Source organism: Panulirus ornatus, chromosome 3, assembly GCF_036320965.1.
Source record: "Panulirus ornatus isolate Po-2019 chromosome 3, ASM3632096v1, whole genome shotgun sequence".
Lineage (NCBI taxonomy): Eukaryota > Metazoa > Arthropoda > Malacostraca > Decapoda > Palinuridae > Panulirus > Panulirus ornatus.
This window is the reverse complement of record NC_092226.1, coordinates 13,508,459-13,535,503: the sequence shown is the minus strand read 5'-3', so window position 1 is coordinate 13,535,503 and position 27,045 is coordinate 13,508,459. Positions and strand designations below refer to the sequence as shown.

The window sequence follows — 27,045 nt, the reverse complement described above, 5'->3', positions numbered from 1 at the left end:
GTTTTTCTTCGCCTGTTTCCTGGTGCTACCTTACTAACATGGAAACGGCAATCAAGTATAATAATAAATTAGATAGATAGCAAGATAGCATCCAGCATTTGACTCTTTCCACTGTTCCTTCTCTTAGAAAGTAATAAAGGAATGGGGGAATTCCTGCACCCTACTCCCACCCCTCATTCACTTTCAACTACATGCAGGAGATACACAGGCATCCTTCCTTCTTTCTTATTTAGATACACCTGAACAAAAATGAAAAAAAAAAAAATCATTTTTTCATGACTTCTATAGGTGACAAACACATATCACAACCTGAATATACACCTCTTGTGGCAACTGGACTTCCTTGTTCCCCAACTCCCCATCCTATCTCATGAGTCTACAACCTACCTTCTCTGTGCCACACACTTAAGCAAAATTTCCCTGAATACCCTCCACTACCCTAGTTTTCTTTGCTCTCATCCAATGCCATTCTTCACCCAACCTTTCCTAATATCTGTGCACACAAATCAATTTACCAAGCATGCACATCTTTCACAACTCACATTATTTCCTCTTTTCCTAAGCCCACCCAATTTCTCAACTCATCACCAATAAAAAATGGACAGACATTCCACCTAATGCCCCTCTCCTCTCTGAATATTCACATGCAATCATTACTCCTTGCAATCCTATCAATCAGTAAAAAAGACATAACTGACCTTTGACCCCTAACTCCGCTCAGCCACACAGTCTCCTGGATTCGCCTCTTTTTAAGTTTGAATTCCTGCCTATCATTATTTTTTCAGCAGAACACTTGACAAGCATTTCCTCATTTTCATTTACACCATAAAATTCCTTGCCCTTCAATTATAATCTCAATACCCTTCTCAAAAACTACAAAGTGAAAAATCTTTCAAAATTCATAACTCATTTTCTTAAGACTGGTAATTAAGAATAAACAGATGGTCTCCCTTTTCAAGTTTATTGAAAGTCACGTGGGGCCACTGAGGTAGGTTACTAATTTTACAGGAAAAATTATGAATTTTAAAGACGACACAAAACATCATCTAATCAATTCAAAATCAGTACATGTATAGGGAAATACAAAAATAATTTCTGACGACTTCACCCTCAAATATAATACTTAAATACCAATAAATTAGTAAAGAAATTTGCAACCCAGACCCATATCATGAAAAATGTGACTAATCAGCAATTCATGGCCTCAATCAACAGCATTTGCTTTTCTAACACCTTTTTAAACCCTTCACTACAATTCAATATCTAGTCATTTCAATTCTTTTCCCCACAAGCAATTTCAGCAGCAAAATAAAATCAAATGGATTTAAACTACAAATCCAAAAGGTAATATATTTTTTCCTACCCTAAATGAAGGAAATTAGGAAAAGATCCCTGACAAAGGCTCCAAATTCCTGAGAAGTCACATGAAAATGCTTGGAACACACCCTTTATAAAAAAGTATCAATATTACACAAGCCAGCATCTTCCCCTCGTCATCAATCAGCATTTTCTGTACTGACAATGGTTCAGAATATACAATAGGTTTCTGTGACACATGTGACAAGAATATAAACAAATCTACAGAAGTTGGAACACTGTGGTAAAATTTTCATTTCAAAAACCAAATTATTATTTCTCAATTACATTACCTGACATATCCTACTCATTTCTAGTGATCTCAACACACTTGCATAGGTAGATAGAGAAGGCTTCAAAAATTTCAGCATATCCATTTTTTGTGGGCCTGTTATTTGTATACTTAATATATAAAATGAAAAGCTAAGAAATCTAAATAATAATTATACAACAGAAACAGTAAGAACCTGAGTGAGAGAACATTCTGCATCATTAACACTGTGCAGGTGAGGAGGTACTGCAAGATACACAAAATAACAGGGAACTGTTCAAGAATTTACACAGACAGGAAAATATACAAAAATAAAACTGCAAGTACTAATCCACAAATTACATAATAAAGGACAGAATGAGAAAAGCAAAGACAGATACTAAAACAAAGTGAAGAGGCCATTCTCCACCCCTGGATTAAAACTTTTACAAAAGTTAACCAAACTGCATTCTATGTGTCTCAAATTTAAACGGGAATTTCTCAAAATTCAGTCAAACACATTGCTTGGTGACACCATGTAATGGTTAATTTAAATATCATGAATTTGTTATTACTCAAAGGGTGTGAAGTCCTCTAATCTAAATATGTGGCTTATGAAAATATGTAATAATAGTACATTAACAGAAATTTAGTTTAGAAAAAGAAAGAAATAAGGATAGGAGAAAAAAAAAATTCAGGATTCTATAATGTTTTCATGAAGTTTGAATTTCTTCCATCAGAGAGAGAGAGAGAGAGAGAGAGAGAGAGAGAGAGAGAGAGAGAGAGAGAGAGAGAGAGAGAGAGAGAGAGAGAGAGAGAGTGTGTGTGTGTGTGTGTGTGTCAAACTTCTGCACTAAAACCCAAAGAAATTATGGCTGGATGAGGAAAAATGTACATGTTATGGAAACAGAGAATACACAAAAGTACAGTTAAACAATGAAAGACACAAAATGACAAGACACAATATTCAACAACAGATACAGCGCTTGTTCCTTTTGTTTTCACACCACCACCATCTTGTACGATGAAACACGAGAATCTCCAAATTCTTTAAATTACCATACAGAATATAGTAAGCCTTAAAAAAGACAATCATTAAAATTCCTTTAAAAGATACATACATAAAACTGGAAGTGCCTGAAACATAAAAAGTCAGGAAATACAATGTAGATATAAAAAATTTCACTTTTTTTTTTCTCATATATATGAGGGCAGGAAGGTAAGGTATGGGCATATGAAGCAGCTGGAGGAAGCCACAGGGGCTGGTTGTGGACAGGGAGCTGTTGTTTCGGTGCATTACACATGACAGCTAAAGAATGGATGTGAGCAATGAGGCCTTTCTTCGTTTGTTACCTCGCTACCACTAACACAGGTCACTGAGAGAGAGAGAGAGAGAGAGAGAGAGAGAGAGAGAGAGAGAGAGAGAGAGAGAGAGAGAGAGAGAGAGAGAGAGATAAATATATATATGATGAATATGGTAGAACAATGGCAACCTGCTGGTTTCTGAAACTAAGATGTATATGACAGAAAAGTGTTCAAGACCAAAGCGGAGCAAGTTTTGGTTCTTGAGCTCAGCAGGATAAAGAGCAAAAGTAAGATATACATATTCAAAAGACAGAGCTATTGATGGGATTCAAACAAAATTTAAGAAGGTGATGGTTAACGAGAAGGCCCCGGGTAAAATTTGAAGGTTAAAAAAAGGCTTGATGATGTGACCTGTACTAGAACTGAAATGCAAAGAGCTGAGAAAAAAGTCCCTATCAAAAAATGTGAAATATATCCAGAAGTAGTAGAGACCAGTTAAGGGACATATGATTATATGCTGGGCTTAAAAAAACAAATGCATATAAGCAGATGGTGGGAGTTGAGAAAGGTAACTGCAAATGATGGGTGGTGCATGTTGAAAGACTGGACCTACAAATAACAGGAAGAACCAGCTGTATGAATGATGTATAAAAACATTCTGGTACATAAATTCTGAATGCTAAGCCCACTGATAGTCTGCATTTTTGTAAAGGATAATGTATGTATATGTATGTTTATATCTATGTATGTATGTATGTATGCTGTATGTGTATCCTCTGAATAGTATGTACATATTATTAATTTATATATATGTTTAAAGATACATACATACAATCCAAGTAAATTTATGCAACACACGACAGTTGGGAGCTGAAGACTGAGCATTATCTTATCTTACACGATCATCTGATACGCAAGATGCTGAAATTATCTGGTGCAATTGAGGATCATGCGCCATCAGACTTTATTAATTATGACTTTTACTTTGATGCGAATGTGTGAAAATAACAAGCCTAAATGGAACACTACCTAAGGCTCAAAAGCACTTGAGCACATCAAAAATCATTTTTTCCACAAGACAACAGTTTGTACTTTTAATCCCTGATGGCTTGCAAACTACAAGACAGCAGACACCCTCCTCAATTGCCAATCAGCAATGTCTAACCTTGTTGCTTTTCTTCTAGACAGATTTGATTCTTCCCATCTGGCAGAATGTTTGAATTACCAGAGGCCAAATCTTAAATACATTCCACCCAACAATAACTTCAGTCTCCTAATATCAAGCACACTTCCTTTTTGCTCCCACCTATGCTCAAAATTGGTCCAAAATCTAAGTGCAGCATAGTTATTACCATCCATCTACTGATCTGACTTGGAGTATGCTATTAACAAAAAGGCCTCAGTAAAGAATAATGAAAAAAAAATAATAAGACTCTATTTAAGGAAATGTCAAAGGAGTAATTCACTCTTATACTCAGCTTCTACTGTTCTCATTTCTAAAATGCAGACTAAAGAATTATAGTATAAGAAGGTATGACAACCAAGGTAAATCATGGAAATTTAGTCAAGGAAATAATATAAGAAACATTATTATTACTATACTTCTGAAAATCACGTATAAAACCTGCAGACAGCATATCACAGTAAAGATAAGAGATTTCACAAAGTACCTGGTGCCATTATACAAACTTGTACATACTTCTCAATACTATGTTAACAAATGCAGTTTTATCTCAGAATTTGGAAGTAGCATATACCAAAAAAAGTGTGGACAGAAGATTGTTTAGTCAGCCTACAACCATTTTTCATTCTGGAAGCTAGTCAAGTTCACCATTCAGTGGTATAAGTGAAATGTTTCATGCACATGGGTGAATTCCTTACCATTTCAATTTCTCATATGAAAAGCTCTGACCAAGTTGAATCTTTAGTGTGGCTAATCTCACCGGCATTCTAGTTGTGTCATGCACAATACATAATTTTGTATCATTACTCAGCAATAAATACTCCTTAAAATATATTATGTGAACTTCATATTACAGTATCAGATAACGAACGATTCTTTCAAATGAAGGGTACAGTCTCTTAAAATCTAATATGAAAAATCTGTATCAACTATGAAACAAATACATCTGAGCTTCTGGTAAACAAATTGTATATTGAGGGAAGGATTGGAAGCATTTTTGTATCTTTCATGACCAAAAACTCGTGATAACATCCAAAAACTCGGACCTGTAAACCTGGGTTTCTCAACTTATTACTTTTCAAAGTGGTACAACATAATTCTAAGACATCCTTTTATTCTAAATGTTAAGATATAGAAGCTGCAGTCTGAATGAAAAAAGTTTTCAGCGAGTTAATTATTGAGCAATCAGTAACTTTTAAAATTTTTACTCAGAAATTACAATTCTGAAAAAGGCAGGCAGAATGGAGAAGAGTCTCAGAAAGAGTGACCATCATTAAACATCAAATGTCAAAATGAATTTACAACCTGCTTGCCAGCCATTCACCAAAATGTGTATTACTACATACTTTGTGGGCTGTAACTTAAGTCTTCTCCTTAAAATATGAATCAGACATTTTAGTTACAACATGCAAGCATTACTATGAAGCAAATAGGCCCATTCTACTACAAAATTAATTTGTATTGTTTGCATAAAAGACTGCAGTTGAGTTGAATAATTTTCTGTAAAGACCTTACATAAAACCAATGATCAATATAAAAAAAAATCAGCAAGGCCAACCACTGAACATTTTCAGGAACTCCAACCAATAGCAAGGATGTTGAATAAGTAATTCATAACATACAAATACACTAAGCATATTTACTGTAACATTCCACATTAAAACTTTCACTTTACTTCTCCTCAAGGCATTTGCATATCAAATTATCTATTATGAATGCCAACAGGCAGAAAATAAAGGTACCCCAGAAATTCTGTACATCTTTTATGATTATTTACTTCACTTCTGACCCCTTATATATCATACTTTGCAAAGAATGATACTTCAAAAATTTTCACTGTTCTTCACATAACTTTAATTAGAAGACAGAATGTCCTATGATGATATTCTTAAAATCCTACCACTGTGTGGTCTACAAAAGTCAATGGCATAAGTTACTTTCACATAAGACTATTGCATACTTGGACCCAGGTATTGCTTCCATATTCAAACAACTTGCCCAACAAATGCCTGTGGTATCATTTAAGTGATAAAAGTTATCCCATCTTTGTAGTATAACCTATTTCACATAGGATTTGTTCAATTTCATAGGTTTTCCCAAAACTATTTTGAAATCAATTATCGTGATCTTAAGGACTTCAATGCTAGATATAAACAAAGAGGTATACACCACAATTAAGACTTATGTTTCCATCTTTCCAACTTTGTCATCACAGCAACAGAAGGATTATTCCGCAACAAAAATGATACAGAAACACTTCCTTTCTTCAGCACCCAATAATAAGCTCATGAGGTGTAACTGAAATTTCACAAAACCATGAATAAAAATCTTATTAAAAAATATGTATCGTTCTTTTGTGTCACAAGTACCCCAGGAGTACCATAATACACAATTTCATTTGATGATTAAAAATGACCACCTGTATCTTGCAAAAAAAATCAGGATAATTATTCAGCTGAAACCCTTCAAATTGAAGTTGGTCATCATTTTCAGCAAAAAATATTTGCTTGACAAAAAGTAGCATAGATTATGATGGCAAGGACATTTTAGCTAACTCTGTCTTGCACAACAACAACAACAACAAAAAATGCCACAGAGATTGCCTATGATACCCCATCTTCTACTTCACTGTAATGAATACAATTGAGGATGCTGCCAAACTCCACAATCAAAAGAAAAAACTGCAAAATTCTTTTCAGCTAGGCTACTTGTACTCGGGTCAATGTGGGCCAGGTCACTATCACTTAAAAAGATGCATAAACAACACAAAGAGGCTTTACAGGACATATAAAATATATATACAAGGTTGCCCCATGTCTACTTATTATCAACCCTCACATTATTTGTGGAAACAAGGAACAATTTCTCCTCTGTGATGCTATATGACAAGATCAGCTTATGCTTCTCAAACAGCATCACAGTAGTAAGTACAGTAACCTTGTCTGGTTTAATCTTAATTTGTGATTTTACATTTGGTTATCTTAAAAATGTACAAGTGCTAAAAAGCTACCACTGTTGACTTTATAAGTCTCACTTTAATTCATACAGTCCATGAAAGCAGTGCATGATTTCACTTCAAATATAGAGAATCTATCAAATTACTTTCTATGTCAAAAACAAAATTTTCTTTAGATTCACTTTCTTCAATTTCTAAACTTTCAACTTGGTCCACTAGTCACATCCAATAATAGCATCATTTTCCAAAATGACAAGCTTTCCGGACGAAAAGTGGTGAGCCATAATCTAAAGCAACTGCCATCCTTAAATTATCAATTACATCATATAACAACCACATGGCTAATTTTCATCTTTTACCTGACCATTTTAAATAGCAAGAGGCAACATCTTATGAAGATCCAACACATGTAGACTTCATAATGGACAACACAGATCATTAAGTGACTACAAGTGGTATTTGTACTTTACCATTTACCAGAACCATTTTTTTTCACTACAATTATCAAGCTGTCAATAGTCTACAGATACATGTCAATCTAGCTTTATGACAGTCTCCCAGAATGTAAATAACTGGCATAGCCAACAGTCTGTAAAAGAAGATATTATCAGTTCCTCTTTTACCAACAAGGCTGGAATCCACATTGCTTAGGTCTTGAGGTGTCATAGTGAGAAACTTGCTGGAGATCATGGTTAACCATCTAAAAATCAATGTACTTATTTCTATTGTAAAATCTAGTGATTCCCATAGAAAACACTCCACAGAGACCTATTTTAACTCTTGTAGCTCACTGTAACAGTAGCACAGGCCAAAATATATTTTAAAGTGCAATAACTCAGCACATATCTTCAACAGGGACCACATTATGTCATTATACGATTCCCTTAGAAGTTCTATACTGCCATCGCACTGGCTATGGGATCCAAAGTGGATCAAGTCTTGTAAATGTGAAGCTGTCACACAGGTTCACTTTGGTGGACCTGCATTAGACACACAGCTCCTAGTCACTGAGGCTCATTAGTTACTCCAGAGTCTGAATAACCAGGGGATATCTCAGCTTAATGCTGAACCTCTGGATAAGATTCTATGGCCTCCTTCAACAAATCCAGGTCAGTGAAGAAGCTCTGGAGTTGCTGTTATCTTCTGGTTCTAGCCCACGAGTCTCTGTGTCATCTCTTCTCCAATGGTCCTGGCGCCCCTCTACCAGACTCAACCAAGTCTCGCCGCATTACCTGAAAGAAATAACCAAGTTAGAAGGATTTACTCATTCTACTTTTTATCATGTATACATTCTCCCTTCATAAATAAAAAGATTCAATTATACAACAAACCTATAAATAGCAATCTTAAAACAAAATACCAATAAACCCATCCTCATCGGCACACATTTGTATGTAGGGATAAATGCCAAAGCAAACTATAGGAAATGAAATGCAAGGCAAAGCTTTATATAAATAAATAAGTGATCGTTACAGTACTGCTAAAAAGAAAAAAAATTGTGTGGTTTGACTAAAAAGAATACGGTCAAAATCTCTTGAAATACAAAGTACATTCAATTCCTGGAATGAGATGAGCCTGACAACCTGTCACAAACAACTGATCAAAGCATGCACAAGATGTCAAATCTTACAAATACATCATTAAAACATTCAAAAGACACATAGCATTCACCTGAGAACATAAGACACTGCAATGCTATTGGTTCTCCCTTACTTGAGCATGTGGTGGTGGGTGAGGCTGATTCATGGGTGGCACTGGGGAGTGATGTGGCCCAGCAACGGTTGGAGAGACCATCTGATATACTGAATAGCCTCCAGGACCAATGTTGGGACTTGCATGTTGAGGAGGTGGCGGGCCCGTGTGCAGTCTCACCATGTCTCCACGGTGATCTGACTGTCTACTAATGGCCACACTGTGGGCTGCAGATACCATTGGTGGTGGCCCATGTGGTGGTCCATGAGGTGGAGGTCCATGTGGTGAACCATGACCTGGTGGGCCATGGCTTGGAGGAGCTTGTCCAGATGGGCCATGGCTTGACGGTCCATGAGATGAGGCCATAGAATGCGGGGGAGGAGGAGCATGAGATGGAGGAGGAGGGCCATGGGATGTTGGAGGATGGCCATGAGGAACACCTGAGGGACTTGGAGAACCCACTCCATGGGGTGATACACTTGGGTGGTAGTTACCTCCAGCTGGGCTGTGTCTGTAACAATGATGACTATTTAACATACACCTTTAAATGGATGGATTTATGTGTGTAGGTGCTTATACATATAACATTACAAATTCTACATCTGAATAAAGGAAAGCAAACATGAAATACAAATCAAATAAAACGCAAAGAACTCCAAATATAACCCCAAAGCCAGGGAAGGTTAGATACCATATCTATTATGATAGTAGGGTGCTACCGGACTCTGCAAACATGAGGTAAAAAAAAAAGGAGAGAAAAGGCACCTATTGCAAAGCTGTATCACTAGCCGTAAAGTCTCATCAAAGAACTGCTCACTTCTAAGGCATCCACATTTCTCTGCTGATGGATGTAATGCAGCCATATGTGGGTGGAGCCCCTGGAAAAAAGTCCCAGGGTAATTATCAATAAATAAACTATGAAAATGGTAGGTAGTTGTTGACAGTCAGCCACCAATCAGGGTGGTATATTACCGGTAATATCTGCCTGGGTTTCGGGAGGGTTAGTGATGGCTGCACAGTGAGGTAACACTTTAGTGATTGTCAAGTTGCACTCCTCTGCCTCACCCAAATGTGGACTGCTGGCATTCTGTCTACAAACATACAATCTCTGTGTCACACATAACATTCAACAACATCTAACTCGTAAGTCTCAATCTTTGTAACCCTAGATGTTCCTGTGGTGAGAACTATATGATAGCCCTGCCTTCTGGCAACAGACAGTAGTAGTAGGCAGGATCACTAGACAGAAGTAGTAGGTAGGAACATTAGGTAGAAACTTTCAATACTAGGGAGAAGTGGTAGGTAGGAACATAAGGCAAGCATATTTGGTAGTAGTAGTATGCTGGAACCTGTGCTAAAGTTGTCCCCTGACAGTGGCCTGTAAAGTGTGAGGCACTATAGGCTAAAAAGTAGCACTTAAATTCACTAGTTATGGAGTTCCCTGAGGGAATGGACATCATAAGTAAAGATACATAGACAGATAGCCGTAAATCAGAGACAAAAAGGAAATGAGTACCTACTAAAAGAAAGCACTCACCACACCTCTTGCTTATTGAATAATAAAACAGACCAACAATTAGAAATTCTAACACTCAGAAAGTTAACAGTTGTTACATACATATCTGAAGAAGGTGCAATGCTATTTTTATAATTGTGATCACAGGCATTGAAAAGAAAGTCTAAGACAATGTAATCAAATGTTTTTCAGATAACCCATCTAAGGATAAACAAAAACTGCAGAGATATGGCTATTATCTTAAAATGATAAGATAAGAACTTACTGGAACTAAACAAAGAGAAATTTGAACAAATAAGTTACAGGGCAATTAATACCAATTCAGTGAATACATACAGATGCCTTAAGGAAAATGATTAGAAGATGGAGTGAGATCTAAATAGTTAGGAATTATATTCTAAAAACATGAATTTATGGATGATGTAAAAAATATTGTGCTTTCAAGGCAAATGATGAGTAGAATGACACTGAGAACATACCCAACAAGGGAGAAAAAAGAATGATGAACATATCTAATATGTATGCAAAACGCAAACTTGCATATTGCTATGTTGTGTGGTCATCAGTAAACATACTGAATCAAACAAGTGAAAGAATAAGGAAACATTTAAAAAGTAAAATAAATGGAGTGGAACATATGAACTACCAAAAAGGATGAGAAGACTTAGAAATTTACAATCTCCCATGGAAAAGGGAGAGACACAGTTGGTTTAAGACGTATGGCTAGATGGTACCAAGAATGTTCATGCCAAGTCAAATCATGCTATTTAAAGAAGTTAGTTTAAAAGTAAACAGAGACTTAGGGACTGTAGACAAAAAAAAAAAATACACGAAATAATACACAAATTGTTATGTAAACAATGGAAATAAGTACAAAATAACATTCAAATCATTAGTAATTATAAGCCCATGCATGAGGTAGAAACCTATCAGAGTACAGTGTAGAAAAAAGATGAGAATGGAATTTACCATATTCACCAAGTGCAAGATGATGAATGTAAGAGCGAATGGGACTTCAGGAGCTAGCTAAGGTTTTCCCCATACTATTGATTTATGTAAACACCTATTAGTTCATGCATTACGTAAGAACTTACTGTAGACGTGTCAAAAATATATGCAAGAAACACAATTAATCATGTCAATCACCGTGTAAAAGATGAATGTTTTGAACTGATTGATCGATCACTCACCTCTTGACAAATGTACCACCCATTATTCCATTATTTTTCATGATGTAATTCACTAGTCTAGGACCTACTTAAAAGAAATTTGCAGAAAAAATATTAATTTAAGTCTTTTATCTATAAATACCCTAAGACCACTTTCCCTGACCTGAAAGAGTCCTGGTGTTACCCAGATCCCCTTATCAGAGGTTCCTGCTCAAGGTTATGCTACTTCGAGTAACAGGGAAATGTGAATCCCTTTGGAATTAGAAGTTATTTGACAAGACTTTTCTTCCAATCTGCCTAATCAAAAAAGATTTTGTACTTGCAATGTAACCTGGAACAGTCAGTCCTGCAAATATACAAATTCATACAATATACGACATCATTCAACAAGCCTCAAATAAATCTTTTGAGCAGTACATAAATTGGGACTCACAGAAAGGCTAGGTAGGGATTTTCTATTTATAGTATACACATATACACAATATGTATAGAGAAAAGTACTGAAAAAGACAAATTTCTGTATCACTGAGTAAATGACGAACGTTTTGAACTGACATCGATCACTTTCCTGTCAGGGAGCACACCTCCCATTTCTCCTTTGTTTCCCTTAATGCACAATTCACTTTTAGCAGATGAATCACTTAAAAACTTTCTAAAGAGTACCATGTTGAAAAATGTAAAAACAAGAGGTAGCATGTCATACATCGAGTGTATGATGAATACTCTGAACAGAAGAGTCAATGGATCCATTACCCTGAGAAAGGCTGAGTAAATTTTCCTTTATTTTTCTGAATGCATGTATATGAATATCATCAATTCATGTTTTACATAAGAACCAACTGAAGAAAGCTATGAGAGAAAAGTACATACAAAATACAATTTCCCATATCATCTACAAAGTTAATAATGAATGTTTTGAAGCAACTGATCAATCATTTGCCCATTAGTAAAAGCACTGAACTTCTTTCTGTTCTTTTCTTTACCCCTACTTTAAAGAATTTAATTGAAAAAACAAACAAAATATGATACATATCAATCAATTCTTTAAACAATTGTGAGATCAGGACCCAGGGAAAGGCTAAGTAAGGTATCCTATATTTTTCTGAATACGTAAATAATCATCAATTCATGCACCAAGTAAGGCCCTACTCAAAAGAACTGTATTGAAAATGAATAGAGCAAATTCAATCTATCTCATCATTCACCATATAAATGATGAACATTTCAAACCTACCAATTAATCACGTATCTGTCGTCACATTTTTCTTGATATGTGATATAATCTTAATATATGAATTAGTCAATAACCTCCTAAAAGAACAATGCTGAGGAAATATATAAAAGATATACAATATACTGTGTCAATCACCCAGTGTATGATGAATATTTGGAACAGTATAGTGAATGAGAACCCTAGAAAGTCTATGTAAGGTTTTACTATAGTTTTTATTTGTTCATGCACTACATACATAACTACGACAGTGAAATGAAAAGAAAAAGCAGACAGAAAAAACAATTTACTTTAACACTGAGTAAATTATTAATGTTTTGAGTTGAACAATCAATCACTTGCCTCTATGTGTATGCACCATCCACTTTTTCATATTGTTTCTTAGAATGCATGTATCTTTAATGCATGAGCTAGTCAAGAACATTCCAAACAGAATTACGGAAAAAATGTATGAAAGATTATTTGCCATATCATTTACGAACGAATGTCAAGAAGAAAACAGGAGATACATCAGAACCATGATAATATTCATCCGGCATTTTTATATTTCCTCCCCGCCAAAATACTTCCTTTTTATTATTATTCTTTAATTTTATCTATTTTCATTTCCTTTGGGGGGGAAGGGTGCACTTGAAATTGTGGTACTCCCTGGACACTTAAGAAAAGTGGTGACAATTCTAAAATAAAAAGGTTTTTGAGGTGAAAAATACCCTGAACTTTTATACCTAAAATTTTTGGTATTTTTCGCAAAAAAAAAAAAAAAATTCCTTCAAAACCTCATTCTAAGGATTATTTTCATGCTGAATAAAAATCTGAGGTTAAAATCTTGTTTACTCATCTTTATACCTTTAATTAAGCTGTCAAATGAAGACAATTTAAAAGCATTATCTAATCATTTCTATTGTATTTACAGGATATATATATATAGGTGAGTGAGAGCATTATGATATATTTTCCATGATTATTTCAAGTGTTTCAATATGTTATGTTTCAATTACAAAATAAAAAGTTTTTTGAGCTGAAAAATACCCTGAACTATTACCTGCAATTTTTGGTATTTTTCTGAGAAAAATAGATTTCCATCAAATTCTCATTATAAGTAACATTCTTCATGCCAAATACAAATCTGAGGTTAAAATATCGTTTAGTCTTCTTTATGACCTTTAATTAAGCTGTCAAATGAAGGCAATTTGAAATCAATTATCTAATCATTTGCATCATCTTTGCTGGTCATCTATAGGTAACTGAGAGCCTTATGGTATATTTTTCTCGATTACTTCAAGTATAAAAGTGTTTGAATATCTCATGTTTCAATTTTGAAAATAAAAGTTTTTTGAACTGAAAAATACCTTGCAATTTTTGGTATTTTTCTCAGAAAAATAGATTTCCTTCAAATTCCCATTGTATTTCCATTATAAGTAACATTTATCATGCCGAATACAAATTTGAGGTTAAAATTGCGTTTAGTCATCTTTAGGACCTTTAATTAAGCTGTCAAATGAAGGCAATTTGAAATCAATTATCTAATCATTTGCATCATACTTGCTGGTCATCTATTGGTAACTGAGAGCCTTATGATATATTATTCTCAATTATTTCAAATACAGAAATGTTTGAATTATTTCAAATATACAAATGAAAGGTTAAGAGAGATGTGTGGAAATTAGAATGGTTGAGAGAGCAGAAAAGGGTGTGTTGAAATGGTTTGGACTCATGGACAAAATGAGTGAGGAAAGATTGACAAAGAGAATATATAAGTCAGAAGTGGAGGAATGAGGAGAAGCAGATGATCAAATTGGAGATGGAAGGATGGAGTGAAAAAATTCTGAGTGATCAGGGCCTGAACATGCAGCAGGGTGAAAGTGTGCATGGAATATAGTGAATTAGAATGTTGTGGAATACTGGGGTCAAAATGCCATCAATGGACTTAACCAGGGCACATGAAACATCTGGGGTAAATCATGGAAAGGTCTGTGGGTTATGGATGTGAATGAGCTGTGATCAGTGCATTACAAATAACAGCTCATGTATGGATGTAAGCGGTTGTGGCATTTCATCATGTTTCCTGGCACTACCACACTGACACAGGATGGCGATGCTGTTTCCTGTGGGGTAGTATGGCGCTGAGAATGGATGAAGGCACGTAAGTATGAAAATGTATCATGGGTGCCTATCCACAGCCAGGCCCCACAGACATTTCCATGGTTTACCAGGGACATTTCACATGCCCTGGTTCAGTCAACTGACAGCACATTGACCCCAATATATCACAAAGTTCCAATTCGCTGTATTTTGTGTACGTCTTTCACCCTCCTGCATGTTCAAGCCTCAATTGCTTAAAATCTTTTTCTCTCCATCTTTCCACCTCCAACTTGGTCTCCTTGTTCTCCATGTTCCTTCCACTTCTGACATATATATCCTCTTTGGCAAACTATCCTCATTCACTCTCTCCATATGCCCAAACCATTTCAACACTTCCTCTTCTACTCTCTCAACCACTCCTTTTATGAACATACCCTTTCATTACATAATCAAACCATCTCACACCACATATTGTCTTGAAACATTTCATTTCCAACACATCCACCCCCTTCTGCACACCCCATCCATAAGCCATACCTTGCATCCATATAATATTGTTGAGAGTACTATTCCATCAAACATAACCATCTTTGCTTTCCCAGATAACATTTTCTGCATATTCTTCAGTGCTCCCAAGACCTTTTGCCCCTCTCCCACCCTATGATCGGTCATTTATCTTTAATGTGGTTTGTGAGTCGCAGAATAACAATTCGTAATGCCTTTTTGGAATCTCACTCATCTCCTGGCACTCATATGTAATAATAACATATGCTTTTAGTGGGCCAATGGAGCTTGTGGTCTTGGATTTGCATTTTGCACATGAGTAAAAACAATCACTTTGGGTGATTTCTTATTTCGCTAATAGCTTTTTCTTTTTATTCTTCTTCCTGTGTTTCATATGAATTTCTAGCTTTTGATCTAACTTTTCAGTTTATGATCTATACTTATTTCTTTTCTTACCTTTTTATCCCTGGGGATAGGGGAGAAAGAATACTTCCCATGTACTCCCTGCGTGTCGTAGAAGGCAACTAAAGGGGAGGGAGCGGGGGGCTGGAAATCCTCCCCTCTCGTTTTTTATTTTTTAGAAGAAGGAACAGAGAAGGGGGCCAAGTGAGGATTTCCCTCAAAGGCTTAGTCCTCTGTTCTTAACACTACCTCATTGATGTGGGAAATGGCGAATAGTATGAAGAAAAAATTCATTCATCATACTTGACTGTCATTTCCCACACCAGTAAGGTAGTGCCAGGACAGAGGAGAAAGAAAACTTTCTACATATTCCCAACATGTTGTAGAAGGCGATTAAAGGGGGCAGGAGCAGGGGGCTGAAAGCTCTCCCTTCTTGTATTTCAATATCTAAAGGAAGAAACAGAAGTTTATGATCAATGTCTGATAAATATTTGAAAAGGTTTTCATTTCTTTGCTGGGTGATCTATGGCTTCTTCTCAAGGTCTGCAATTCTTTTTCACCTGTAAAGCACTCATACGTCTCGTTCTACCATAGACCTTTTGTGTTTTCTGCTTCTTCGTATTTTCCTTTTGCATGTTTGAACTTCCAAACTGATCATGTCACTCACATACTCCTCTACTTGGTACTCAGCAAGGTTTCCCACTGTGTCACATACATCTCACTGATGACATCTTCCTTATTTATCCATTTACTGTACTAAAACTGCAGTTACTGAAAACACCTCCATTGACAGGCATGTTCTGCTTGGTGGTTTAGCAAGGATTCAAGGCTATTAATATCATCTAAGCCAACTGTTCGAAATCCCTAAATGAGTACCTCACTTCCCTATGCTTCAGAAAAGGAATCACAAAAGCCTGGATAACTTGATACTTTTTCTCCTCCTGGTGCTTCAATGTCTTCACTTCTAAGGATTAACTGTTTACAAGAAGAATGAACAAGGCAGATGTGGCTACTAACTGTCAGGGACATGTTAAAACTTTTAGGATCAATGACTCTAACCAGATGCTAATGCAATGTTAAACATTCCATTAAACATACTATCTAACTGTTACTGACATCACCAACATCATACTAGCTCCGTCCTATTTCCCTCTCTCTAGCTTCCTCACATCTCACCTTAAGGATGTGGGGCTGGGCTGTGCTCCTGGAGGAAGCATTGGTGACTGTTGCCTGTGCTCTGTCCCTGGACTTCTGTACCGGTACTCAGGCTCAGCCAGACCATTCTCAACAGGGACTGGAGGAGGTGGAGCGCGTCTGTCATGTGGAGATGTACCTCTTCTTTCATGTGGTGAAGGCCCCCGTCTATCATGTGGCGATGCACCTCTATGTCCCCCTCCTCCACTTCCGCCAGAAGTTGGACCCCCAGCATGGCTACTGCCTGCTGGAATACAGAACAATAATAACCAAAGTAATAAAAATATGTATCATTTCATACTTGCTTACTGTTTAACACATCAATCAGGTAGCATCAGGAATACAAAGAAATGGCCTCAGTTGTTCACATCCCATCCATTCTCTGGCTGTCATAATGCACTAAAACCACAGTCCCTTATCCATAACCAGACCCCACAGACCTGTGATTTCCTCCAGAAGCATCATATGCCCTAGTTCAATCTGCTGACAGCATGTTGCCACCAGTATACCACATTACTGAATACACTTTGTCCTATGCACACCTTTCATCCTCCTGCATGTTAAGGCCCAGATCATTCTAATAGTTTTACACTCCAGCCTTCCATATCTAATTTGGTCTCCCAATTTTACTTGTCCCTTCACTTCTACCACAAATACCCTCTTTGTCAACCTCTCCTCACTGATTTTATGCATATAATCAAACCATTTCAGCACAATCTCTTATCACCATACAACTATTACACTACCATTCCTTATTCAATCAACCCTCCTTACACCACACGTCCTCAAACATTTAATTTCCAACACATTTATCTTCTTTTGTACATTCCTATCTAGAATCCATGCCTTGCATCCATACAACACTGTTGGGAGAGATATGCTTCAAATATGCCCCTCTTCATATTCCCAGACAGTGATGTGTCTTTCCATATATTTCTCAATGCTCCTAGGACCTATGCCTTCAACACACCTTTGATTCACTTCAGCTCCCACGGCTCAATTTGCTCTAAATCCATTCCTAGGTAAATAAAAGACTCCATTTTCTCTCCATTCAAACTCACAATCCACTGAGTTTGTCTCTTCAATGCTAAACCTAATAACTTCGATTTCATTCACATTTGCTCTCAACTTCCACCTTTCACAAACTTTCCCATACTCAGACATCTGCAATTTCTTACAAAAATCTGCCACAACCACCATCTCATCAACAAACAATAACTGACTTACTTAAAAACAATATCTCTCTCTCTAAGACCCTTGCAATAACCTCCCTCACCATCACAACACATTCAAGCTGGCTGCACAACATGTACACTCTGTGGCCATTAGCAACTTATGGGAGGACTATTTTGATAACTATTTCTTTCCCTACACCTCCAAAGCAAAAATAAATCAATAGTAGGGGAGAAAGAATACTTCCCATGTATTCCCGCATGTCATAGAAGGCAACTAAAGGGGGCAGGAGCAGGGGGCTAGAAACCCTTCCCTCCTTGTATTCAACTTTCTAAAAGAAGAAACAGAGGAAGGAGACATATGGGGAGTGCTCATCCTCCTCAAAGGCTCAGATTGAGGTGTTTAAATGTGTGTGGATTTAACCAAGATGAGTAACCAAGATGAGAATAAAGGAGAGACAGGTAGTATGTTTGAGGAAAGGAACCTGGATGTTTTGGCTCTGAGTGAAATGAAGCTCAAGGGTAAAGGGGAAGAGTGGTTTGGGAATGTCTTGGGAGTGAAGTCAGGGGATGGTGAGAGGACAAGAGCAAAGGGAGGAGTAGCACTACTCCTGAAGCAGGAGTTGTGGGAGTGTATGATAGAGTGTAAAAAAGTAAACTCCAGATTGATACGGGTAAAACTGAAAGTGGATGTAGAGAGTTTTTTTTATCTTTTTATTATACTTTGTCGCTGTCTCCCGTGTTAGCGAGGAAGCGTTAGGAAACAGTCGAAAGACTGGCCCAACCCATCCACATACACATGTATATACATACACGTCCACACACCCACATATACATACCTATACATCTCAACGTATACATATATATACACACACAGACATATACATATAAGCACATGTACATAATTCATACTGTCTGCCCTTATTCAATCCAGTTGCCACCCTGTCGCACATGAAATGAAAACCCCCTCCCCCCGCATGTGTGCAAGGCAGTGCTAGGAAAAGACAACAAAAGGCAACATTTGTTCACACTCAGTCTGTAGCTGTCATGTATAATGCACCGAAACCACAGCTCCCTTTCCTGTGGAGAGAGATGGGTGATTATTGGTGCCTATGCACCTGGTCATGAGAAGAAAGATCAGGAGAGACAAGTATTTTGGGAGCAGCTGATAAAGTGTTAGCAGCTTTGATGCACAAGACAGGGTTTTAGTGATGGGTGATTTGAATGTAAAGGTGAGTAATGTGACAGTTGAGGGTATAACTGGTGTTCATGGGGTGTTCAGTGTTGTAAATGGAAATGAAGAGCTTATAGATTTGTGTGCTGAAAAAGGACTGGTGATTGGGAATACCTGGCTGAAGTGATATACATAAGTATAAGTAAGTAAGTAGGTGAGATGACCAGAAAGCGTTATTGGATTACATGTTAATTAATAGGTGTGTGAAAGAGAGACTTTTGTATGCTAACGTACTGAGAGGGGCAGCTGGAGGGATGTCTGATCATTATCATGGGGAGGCAAAAGGTGAAGATTTGTAGAGGTTTTCAGAAGAGAGAATGTTGGAGTGAAGAGAGTGGTGAGAGTAAATGAGCTTGGAAAGGAGACTTGTGTGAGGAAATACCAAGAGAGATTGAGTGCAGAAGAAAAAGGTGAGAGCAAAGGACGTAAGGGGAGTGGGGGAGGAATGGGATGTATTGAGGGAAGCAGTGATGGCTTGCACAAAAGATGCTTCTGGCATGAGAAAGGTGGGAGGTGGGCAGATTGGAAAGGGTAGTGAGTGATGATGACGAAGTAAGATTATTAGTGAAAGAGAAGAGAGAGGCGTTTGGACAGTTTTTGCAGGGAAGTAGTGCAAATGACTGGGAGATGTATAAAAGAAAACAGCAGGAGGTCAAGAGAAAGGTGCAAGAGGTGAAAAATGGGTAAATGAGAGTATCATTAAATTCTAGGGAGAATAAAAAGATGTTCAGGAAGGAAGTAATAAAGTACATAGGAAAAGAGAACAAATGGGAACGTCGGTGAAGGGGGCTAATGGTGAGGTAATAACAAGTAGTGGTGAAGTGAGGAGCTGGAGTGAGTATTTTGAAGGTTTGTTGGATGTGTCTGATGACAGAGTGGTAAATATAAGGTGCTTTGGTCAAGGTGGTGTGCGAAGTGAGAGGGTCAGGGAGAATGGTTTGGTAAACAGAGAAGAGGTAGTGAAGATGAAAGCCGGCAAGGCAGCAGGTTTGGATAGTATTACGGAGGAATTTATCAAAAAAGGGGGTGACTGTGCTGTTGATTGGTTGGTAAGGATATTCAATGTATGTATGGTTCATGGTGAAGTGCCTGAGGATTGGCAGAATGCATGCATAGTGCTATTGTACAAAGGCAAAGGGGATAAAAGTGAGTGTTCAAATTACAGAGGTATATGTTTCTTGAGTATTCCTGGGAAATTATATGGAAGGGTATTGATTCACGGTAAAAGTATGTACAGAGCATCAGCAGTGTGGTTTAAGAAGTGGTAGAGGATGTGCAGGTCAGGTGTTTGCTTTGAAGAATGTATGTGAGAAACACTTAGAAAAACAAATGGGTTTGTATGTAGCATTTATGAATCTGGAGAAGGAATATGATAAGAGTTGATAGAGTTGCTCTGTGGAAAGTATTAAGAGTTTATGGTATGGGAGGCAAGTCGCTAGAAGCAGTGAAAAGTTTTTAGCGAGGATGTAAGGCATGTGTACGAGTAGGAAGAGAGGAAAGTGATTGGTTCCTAGTGAATGCCTGTTTGCGGCAGAGATGTGTGATGTCCCATGGTTGTTTAATTTGTTTATGGATGGGCCAGATTGGGTGGTAGATGTGAGAGCTTTGGAGAGCGAATCAAGTATGCAGTCTGTTGTGGATGATAGGGTTTGGGAAGTAAATCAGTAGTTGTTCAATGATGACACAGTGCTGGTGGCTAGTTCAGGTGAGAAACTGCAGATGGTGACTGAGTTTGGTAAAGTGTGTGAAAGAAGAAAGCTGAGAGCAAATGTGAATAAGAGGAAGGGAGTTAGGTTCAGTAGGGTTCAGGGACAAGTTAATTGGGAGGTAAGTTTGAATGAAGTAAACTGGAGGAAGTGAAGTGTTTTAGATATCTGGGAGTGGATTTGGCAGCAGATGGAACCATGGAAGCGGATGTGAGTCACAGGGTGGGGGAGGGGGCAAAGGTTCTGAGAGCATTGAAGAATATGTGGAAGGTGAGAACATTATTTCAGAGGGCAAAAATGGGTATGTTTGAAGGAATAGCATTCCAACAATGTTATGTGGTTGCAAGGCATGGGCTATAGATAGGGTTGTGCGGAGGTGGGTGGAGGTGTTGGAAATGAGATGTTTGAGGACAATATGTCATGTGAGGTGGTTTGATTGAGTAAGTAATGAAAGGATAAAAGAGATGTGTGGTAATAAAAAGAGTGTGGTTGAGAAAGGAGAAGAGGGTGTGTTGAAATGGTTTGGTCACATGGAGAGAATGAGTGAGGTAAGATTGACAAAGAGGATTTATGTATCAGAGGTAGAGGGAACGAGGAAAAGCAGGAGACTAAATTGGAGGTGGAAGGATGGTGTGAAAAGGATTTTGAGCAATCGGGGCCTGAACATACAGGAGGGTGAAAGGTGTCCAAAGAATAGAGTGAATTGGAATGATGTGGTATACCAGGAAGGACGTGCTGTCAATGGATTGAACCAGGGCATGTGAAGCGTCTGGGTAAACCATGGAAAGTTTAATGGGGCCTGGATATGGAAAGGGAGCTGTGGTTTCGGTGCATTATACGTCACAGCTAGAGACTGAGTGTGAACGAATGTGGCCTCTTACCCTTCCATTACTCACTCAATCAAACCACCTCACACCACATGTTGTCCTCAAACATCTCATTTCCAGCACATCCACCCTCCTCCGCACAACTCTATCTATTGCCCACGCCTCACAACCATATAACATTGTTGAAACAACTATTCCTTTAAACATACCCATTTTTTGCTTTCCAAGATAATGTTCTCGACTTCCACACATATCTGTATATATATGCACATATACATATACATATTCATACTGGCTTGCCTTCATCCATTCCTGGCACCATCCCATCCCACAGAAAACAGCATCGCCAACCCTTGCATCAGTGAGGTAGTGACAGGAGAGACAATAAAAAGGCCACATCCATTCACACTCACTCTGTGGCTATCATGCTTAATGCACCGACACCACAGCTTCCCATCCACATCCAGGCTCCACAGACCTTCCCATGGTTCACCCCAGATGTCACACATGCTCTGGTTCAATGATAATAATAACAACAACAATAATGAAAGGGTAAAAGAGATGTGTGGAAAAAAAAGTGTGTGATTGAGAGAACAGGAGAGGGCGTGTTGAAATGATTTGGACATATGGAGAGAATGAGAGAGAAAAGATTGACAAAGATGATATATTTTCAGAGGTGGAGGGAACAAGGAGAAGCAGGAGACCAAATTGGAAGAGGAAGCATGGAGTGAAAAAGATTTTGAGTGATCAGGGTCTGAACATACAGGAGGGTGAGAGGTGTGCAAGGAATAGAGTGCATTGGAACGGTGTGGTATACTGGGGTCAACGTGCTGTAGGTGGACTGAACCAAGGCAGGTGAAGCATCTGAGGTAAACCATGGAACGGTGTATGGGGCTTGGATTTGAAAAGGGAGCTTTGGTTCCAGTGCATTACATATGACAGCTAGAGACTGAATGTGAACGAATGTGGCCTTTTTTGTCTGTTTTCCTGGCGTTACCTCTCTGAGGCAGGGGTTGTAGCGATGCTGTTTCCTGTGGGGTGGAGTAAAGCCAGGAATGGATGAGGGCAAGCACGCATGAATATGTACATGTGTATATATGTATAAGTCTGTGTACGTACATGTTGATATGTATATATGTGCGTGTATAGGCATTTATGTATATTTATGTGTATATGAGTAAATTGTACATTTCCTTTCCATAGCCAGAGGTTGAACCATTATGTGACATTCATTTTTTTTCATTCATTTCAAGCTAAAAGTTTGTTTTCTAAATTGTTTCTTACATTTTTCATATGTATATATATGTGTGTGTGTGTGTGTGTGTGTGTGTGTGTGCGTGTGTGTGTGTGTGTGTGTGTGTATATGTATATATATATGTATATTATCCCTGGGGATAGGGGTGAAAGAATACTTCCCACGTATTCCTCGCGTGTCGTAGAAAGCGACTAGAGGGGACGGGAGCGGGGGGCCGGAAATCCTCCCCTCCTTGTATTAACTTTCTAAAATGGGAAACAGAAGAAGGAGTCACGCGGGGAGTGATCATCCTCCTCGAAGGCTCAGAGTGGGGTGCCTAAATGTGTGTGGATGTAACCAAGATGTGAAAAAAGGAGAGTTAGGTAGTATGTTTGAGGAAAGGAACCTGGATGTTTTGGCTCTGAGTGAAACGAAGCTCAAGGGTAAAGGGGAAGAGTGGTTTGGAAATGTCTGGGGAGTGAAGTCAGGGGTTAGTGAGAGGACAAGAGCAAGGGAAGGAGTAGCAATACTCCTGAAACAGGAGTTGTGGGAGTATGTGATAGAATGTAAGAAAGTAAATTCTCGATTAATATGGGTAAAATTGAAAGTTGATGGAGAGAGGTGGGTGATTATTAGTGCATATGCACCTGGGCATGAGAAGAAAGTTCATGAGAGGCAAGTGTTTTGGGAGCAGCTAAATGAGTGTGTTAGCGGTTTTGATGCACGAGACCGGGTTATAGTGATGGGTGATTTGAATGCAAAGGTGAGTAATGTGGCAGTTGAGGGAATAATTGGTATGCATGGGGTGTTCAGTGTTGTAAATGGAAATGGTGAAGAGCTTGTAGATTTATGTGCTGAAAAAGGACTGATGATTGGGAATACCTGGTTTAAAAAGCGAGATATACATAAGTATACTTATGTAAGTAGGAGAGATGGCCAGAGAGCGTTATTGGATTACGTGTTAATTGACAGGCGTGCGAAAGAGAGACTTTTGGATGTTAATGTGCTGAGAGGTGCTACTGGAGGGATGTCTGATCATTATCTTGTGGAGGCTAAGGTGAAGATTAGTATGGGTTTTCAGAAAAGAGGAGTGAATGTTGGGGTGAAGAAGGTGGTGAGAGTAAGTGAGCTTGGGAAGGAGACCTGTGTGGGGAAGTACCAGGAGAGACTGTGTACAGAATGGAAAAAGGTGAGAACAATGGAAGTAAGGGGAGTGGGGGAGGAGTGGGATGTATTTAGGGAATCAGTGATGGATTGCGCAAAAGATGCTTGTGGCATGAGAAGAGTGGGAGGTGGGCTGTTTAGAAAGGGTAGTGAGTGGTGGGATGAAGAAGTAAGAGTATTAGTGAAAGAGAAGAGAGAGGCATTTGGACGATTTTTGCAGGGAAAAAATGCAATTGAGTGGGAGATGTATAAAAGAAAGAGACAGGAGGTCAAGAGAAAGGTGCAAGAGGTGAAAAAAAGGGCAAATGAGAGTTGGGGTGAGAGACTATCAGTAAATTTTAGGGAGAATAAAAAGATGTTCTGGAAGGAGGTAAATAGGGTGCGTAAGACAAGGGAGCAAATGGGAACTTCAGTGAAGGGCGTAAATGGGGAGGTGATAACAAGTAGCGGTGATGTGAGAAGGAGATGGAATGAGTATTTTGAAGGTCTGTTGAATGTGTCTGATGACAGAGTGGCAGATATAGGGTGTTTTGGTCGAGGTGGTGTGCAAAGTGAGAGGGTTAGGGAAAATGATTTGGTAAACAGAGAAGAGGTAGTAAAAGCTTTGCGGAAGATGAAAGCCGGCAAGGCAGCAGGTTTGGATGGTATTGCAGTGGAATTTATTAAAAAAGGGGGTGACTGTATTGTTGACTGGTTGGTAAGGTTATTTAATGTATGTATGACTCATGGTGAGGTGCCTGAGGATTGGCGGAATGCGTGCATAGTGCCATTGTACAAAGGCAAAGGGGATAAGAGTGAGTGCTCAAATTACAGAGGTATAAGTTTGTTGAGTATTCCTGGTAAATTATATGGGAGGGTATTGATTGAGAGGGTGAAGGCATGTACAGAGCATCAGATTGGGGAAGAGCAGTGCGGTTTCAGAAGTGGTAGAGGATGTGTGGATCAGGTGTTTGCTTTGAAGAATGTATGTGAGAAATACTTAGAAAAGCAAATGGATTTGTATGTAGCATTTATGGATCTGGAGAAGGCATATGATAGAGTTGATAGAGATGCTCTGTGGAAGGTATTAAGAATATATGGTGTGGGAGGAAAGTTGTTAGAAGCAGTGAAAAGTTTTTATCGAGGATGTAAGGCATGTGTACGTGTAGGAAGAGAGGAAAGTGATTGGTTCTCAGTGAATGTAGGTTTGCGGCAGGGATGTGTGATGTCTCCATGGTTGTTTAATTTGTTTATGGATGGGGTTGTAAGGGAGGTAAATGCAAGAGTCCTGGAAAGAGGGGCAAGTATGAAGTCTGTTGGGGATGAGAGAGCTTGGGAAGTGAGTCAGTTGTTGTTCGCTGATGATACAGCGCTGGTGGCTGATTCATGTGAGAAACTGCAGAAGCTGGTGACTGAGTTTGGTAAAGTGTGTGGAAGAAGAAAGTTGAGAGTAAATGTGAATAAGAGCAAGGTTATTAGGTACAGTAGGAGTGAGGGTCAAGTCAATTGGGAGGTGAGTTTGAATGGAGAAAAACTGGAGGAAGTGAAGTGTTTTAGATATCTGGGAGTGGATCTGTCAGCGGATGGAACCATGGAAGCGGAAGTGGATCATAGGGTGGGGGAGGGGGCGAAAATTTTGGGAGCCTTGAAAAATGTGTGGAAGTCGAGAACATCATCTCGGAAAGCAAAAATGGGTATGTTTGAGGGAATAGTGGTTCCAACAATGTTGTATGGTTGCGAGGCGTGGGCTATGGATAGATATGTGCGCAGGAGGATGGATGTGCTGGAAATGAGATGTTTGAGGACAATGTGTGGTGTGAGGTGGTTTGATCGAGTAAGTAACGTAAGGGTGAGAGAGATGTGTGGAAATAAAAAGAGCGTGGTTGAGAGAGCAGAAGAGGGTGTTTTGAAATGGTTTGGGCACATGGAGAGAATGAGTGAGGAGAGATTGACCAAGAGGATATATGTGTCGGAGGTGGAGGGAACGAGGAGAAGAGGGAGACCAAATTGGAGGTGGAAAGATGGAGTGAAAAAGATTTTGTGTGATCGGGGCCTGAACATGCAGGAGGGTGAAAGGAGGGCAAGAAATAGAGTGAATTGGAGTCATGTGGTATACAGGGGTTGACGTGATGTCAGTGGATTGAAGCAAGGCATGTGAAGCGTCTGGGGTAAACCATGGAAAGCTGTGTAGGTATGTATATTTGCGTGTGTGGACGAGTGTATGTACATGTGTATGGGGGGGGGGGGGTTGGGCCATTTCTTTCGTCTGTTTCCTTGCGCTACCTCGCAAACGCGGGAGACAGCGACAAAGTATAAAAAAAAAAAAAAAAAAAAAAAAAAAAAAAAAATGAGTAAATGGGCCATTCTTCATCTGTTTCCTGGTACTACCTCGCTGATGCGAGAAACAGTGATTGAGTATAATAAAGAAGATATAAATAATAATAATAATAATGATAATATTTCACTTATCTAATCGTTATCTATTATCATTACAAGAACACATAGGAGGATGGAAGCCATGCATGGGTTAAAGTGAACTAGAACAATGTGGTATACAGAGCTCGGTGTGCTGTCAATGGACAGAACCAGGTTATGTGAAGTGTCTGGGGTAAACCATGGAAATGTCTCTGAGGCATAATTTAGATAGGGAGCTGTGGTTTTTTGACGCATTACACATGACAGGTAGAGAATGGATATGTGTGGATGTGGCCTTTCTTTGTCTGTTCCTGACGCTACCTCGCTAATGCAGGAAATGGCAATCAAATATAAAAAAAAAAATTCTTCTTGTTTTCCCCTCACATTATTAACCTTACAAAACTCTTATTCTCTATGAAGCTTTCTGATAATTGCTCACCCCAACTCTTATTTGCACTCCTTTTCAATGTTTTC

At 38.5% G+C, this 27,045-nt stretch overlaps 1 protein-coding gene across 10 annotated transcripts in view; it reads right to left on the bottom strand.

Annotated features, from left to right (window-relative positions):
* Positions 1–2,358: 2,358 nt before the first annotated feature.
* The window catches only part of LOC139760650 (zinc finger protein zfp-1-like), a 172,715-nt gene continuing 148,028 nt past the window's right edge, over positions 2,359–27,045 (bottom strand). For 9 of the 10 annotated variants that reach the window (XM_071684147.1, XM_071684165.1, XM_071684114.1 and 6 more), the window contains 3 exons: positions 16,823–17,087; positions 8,764–9,253; positions 2,359–8,282 (listed from right to left, as the gene is read on the bottom strand). In XM_071684147.1, coding sequence (XP_071540248.1) covers positions 8,220–8,282; positions 8,764–9,253; positions 16,823–17,087 — 818 coding nt within the window. In that variant the 3' untranslated portion in view covers positions 2,359–8,219. The remainder of the gene's footprint in view (positions 8,283–8,763; positions 9,254–16,822; positions 17,088–27,045) is intronic. The other variant, XM_071684094.1, reaches the window with a different exon arrangement.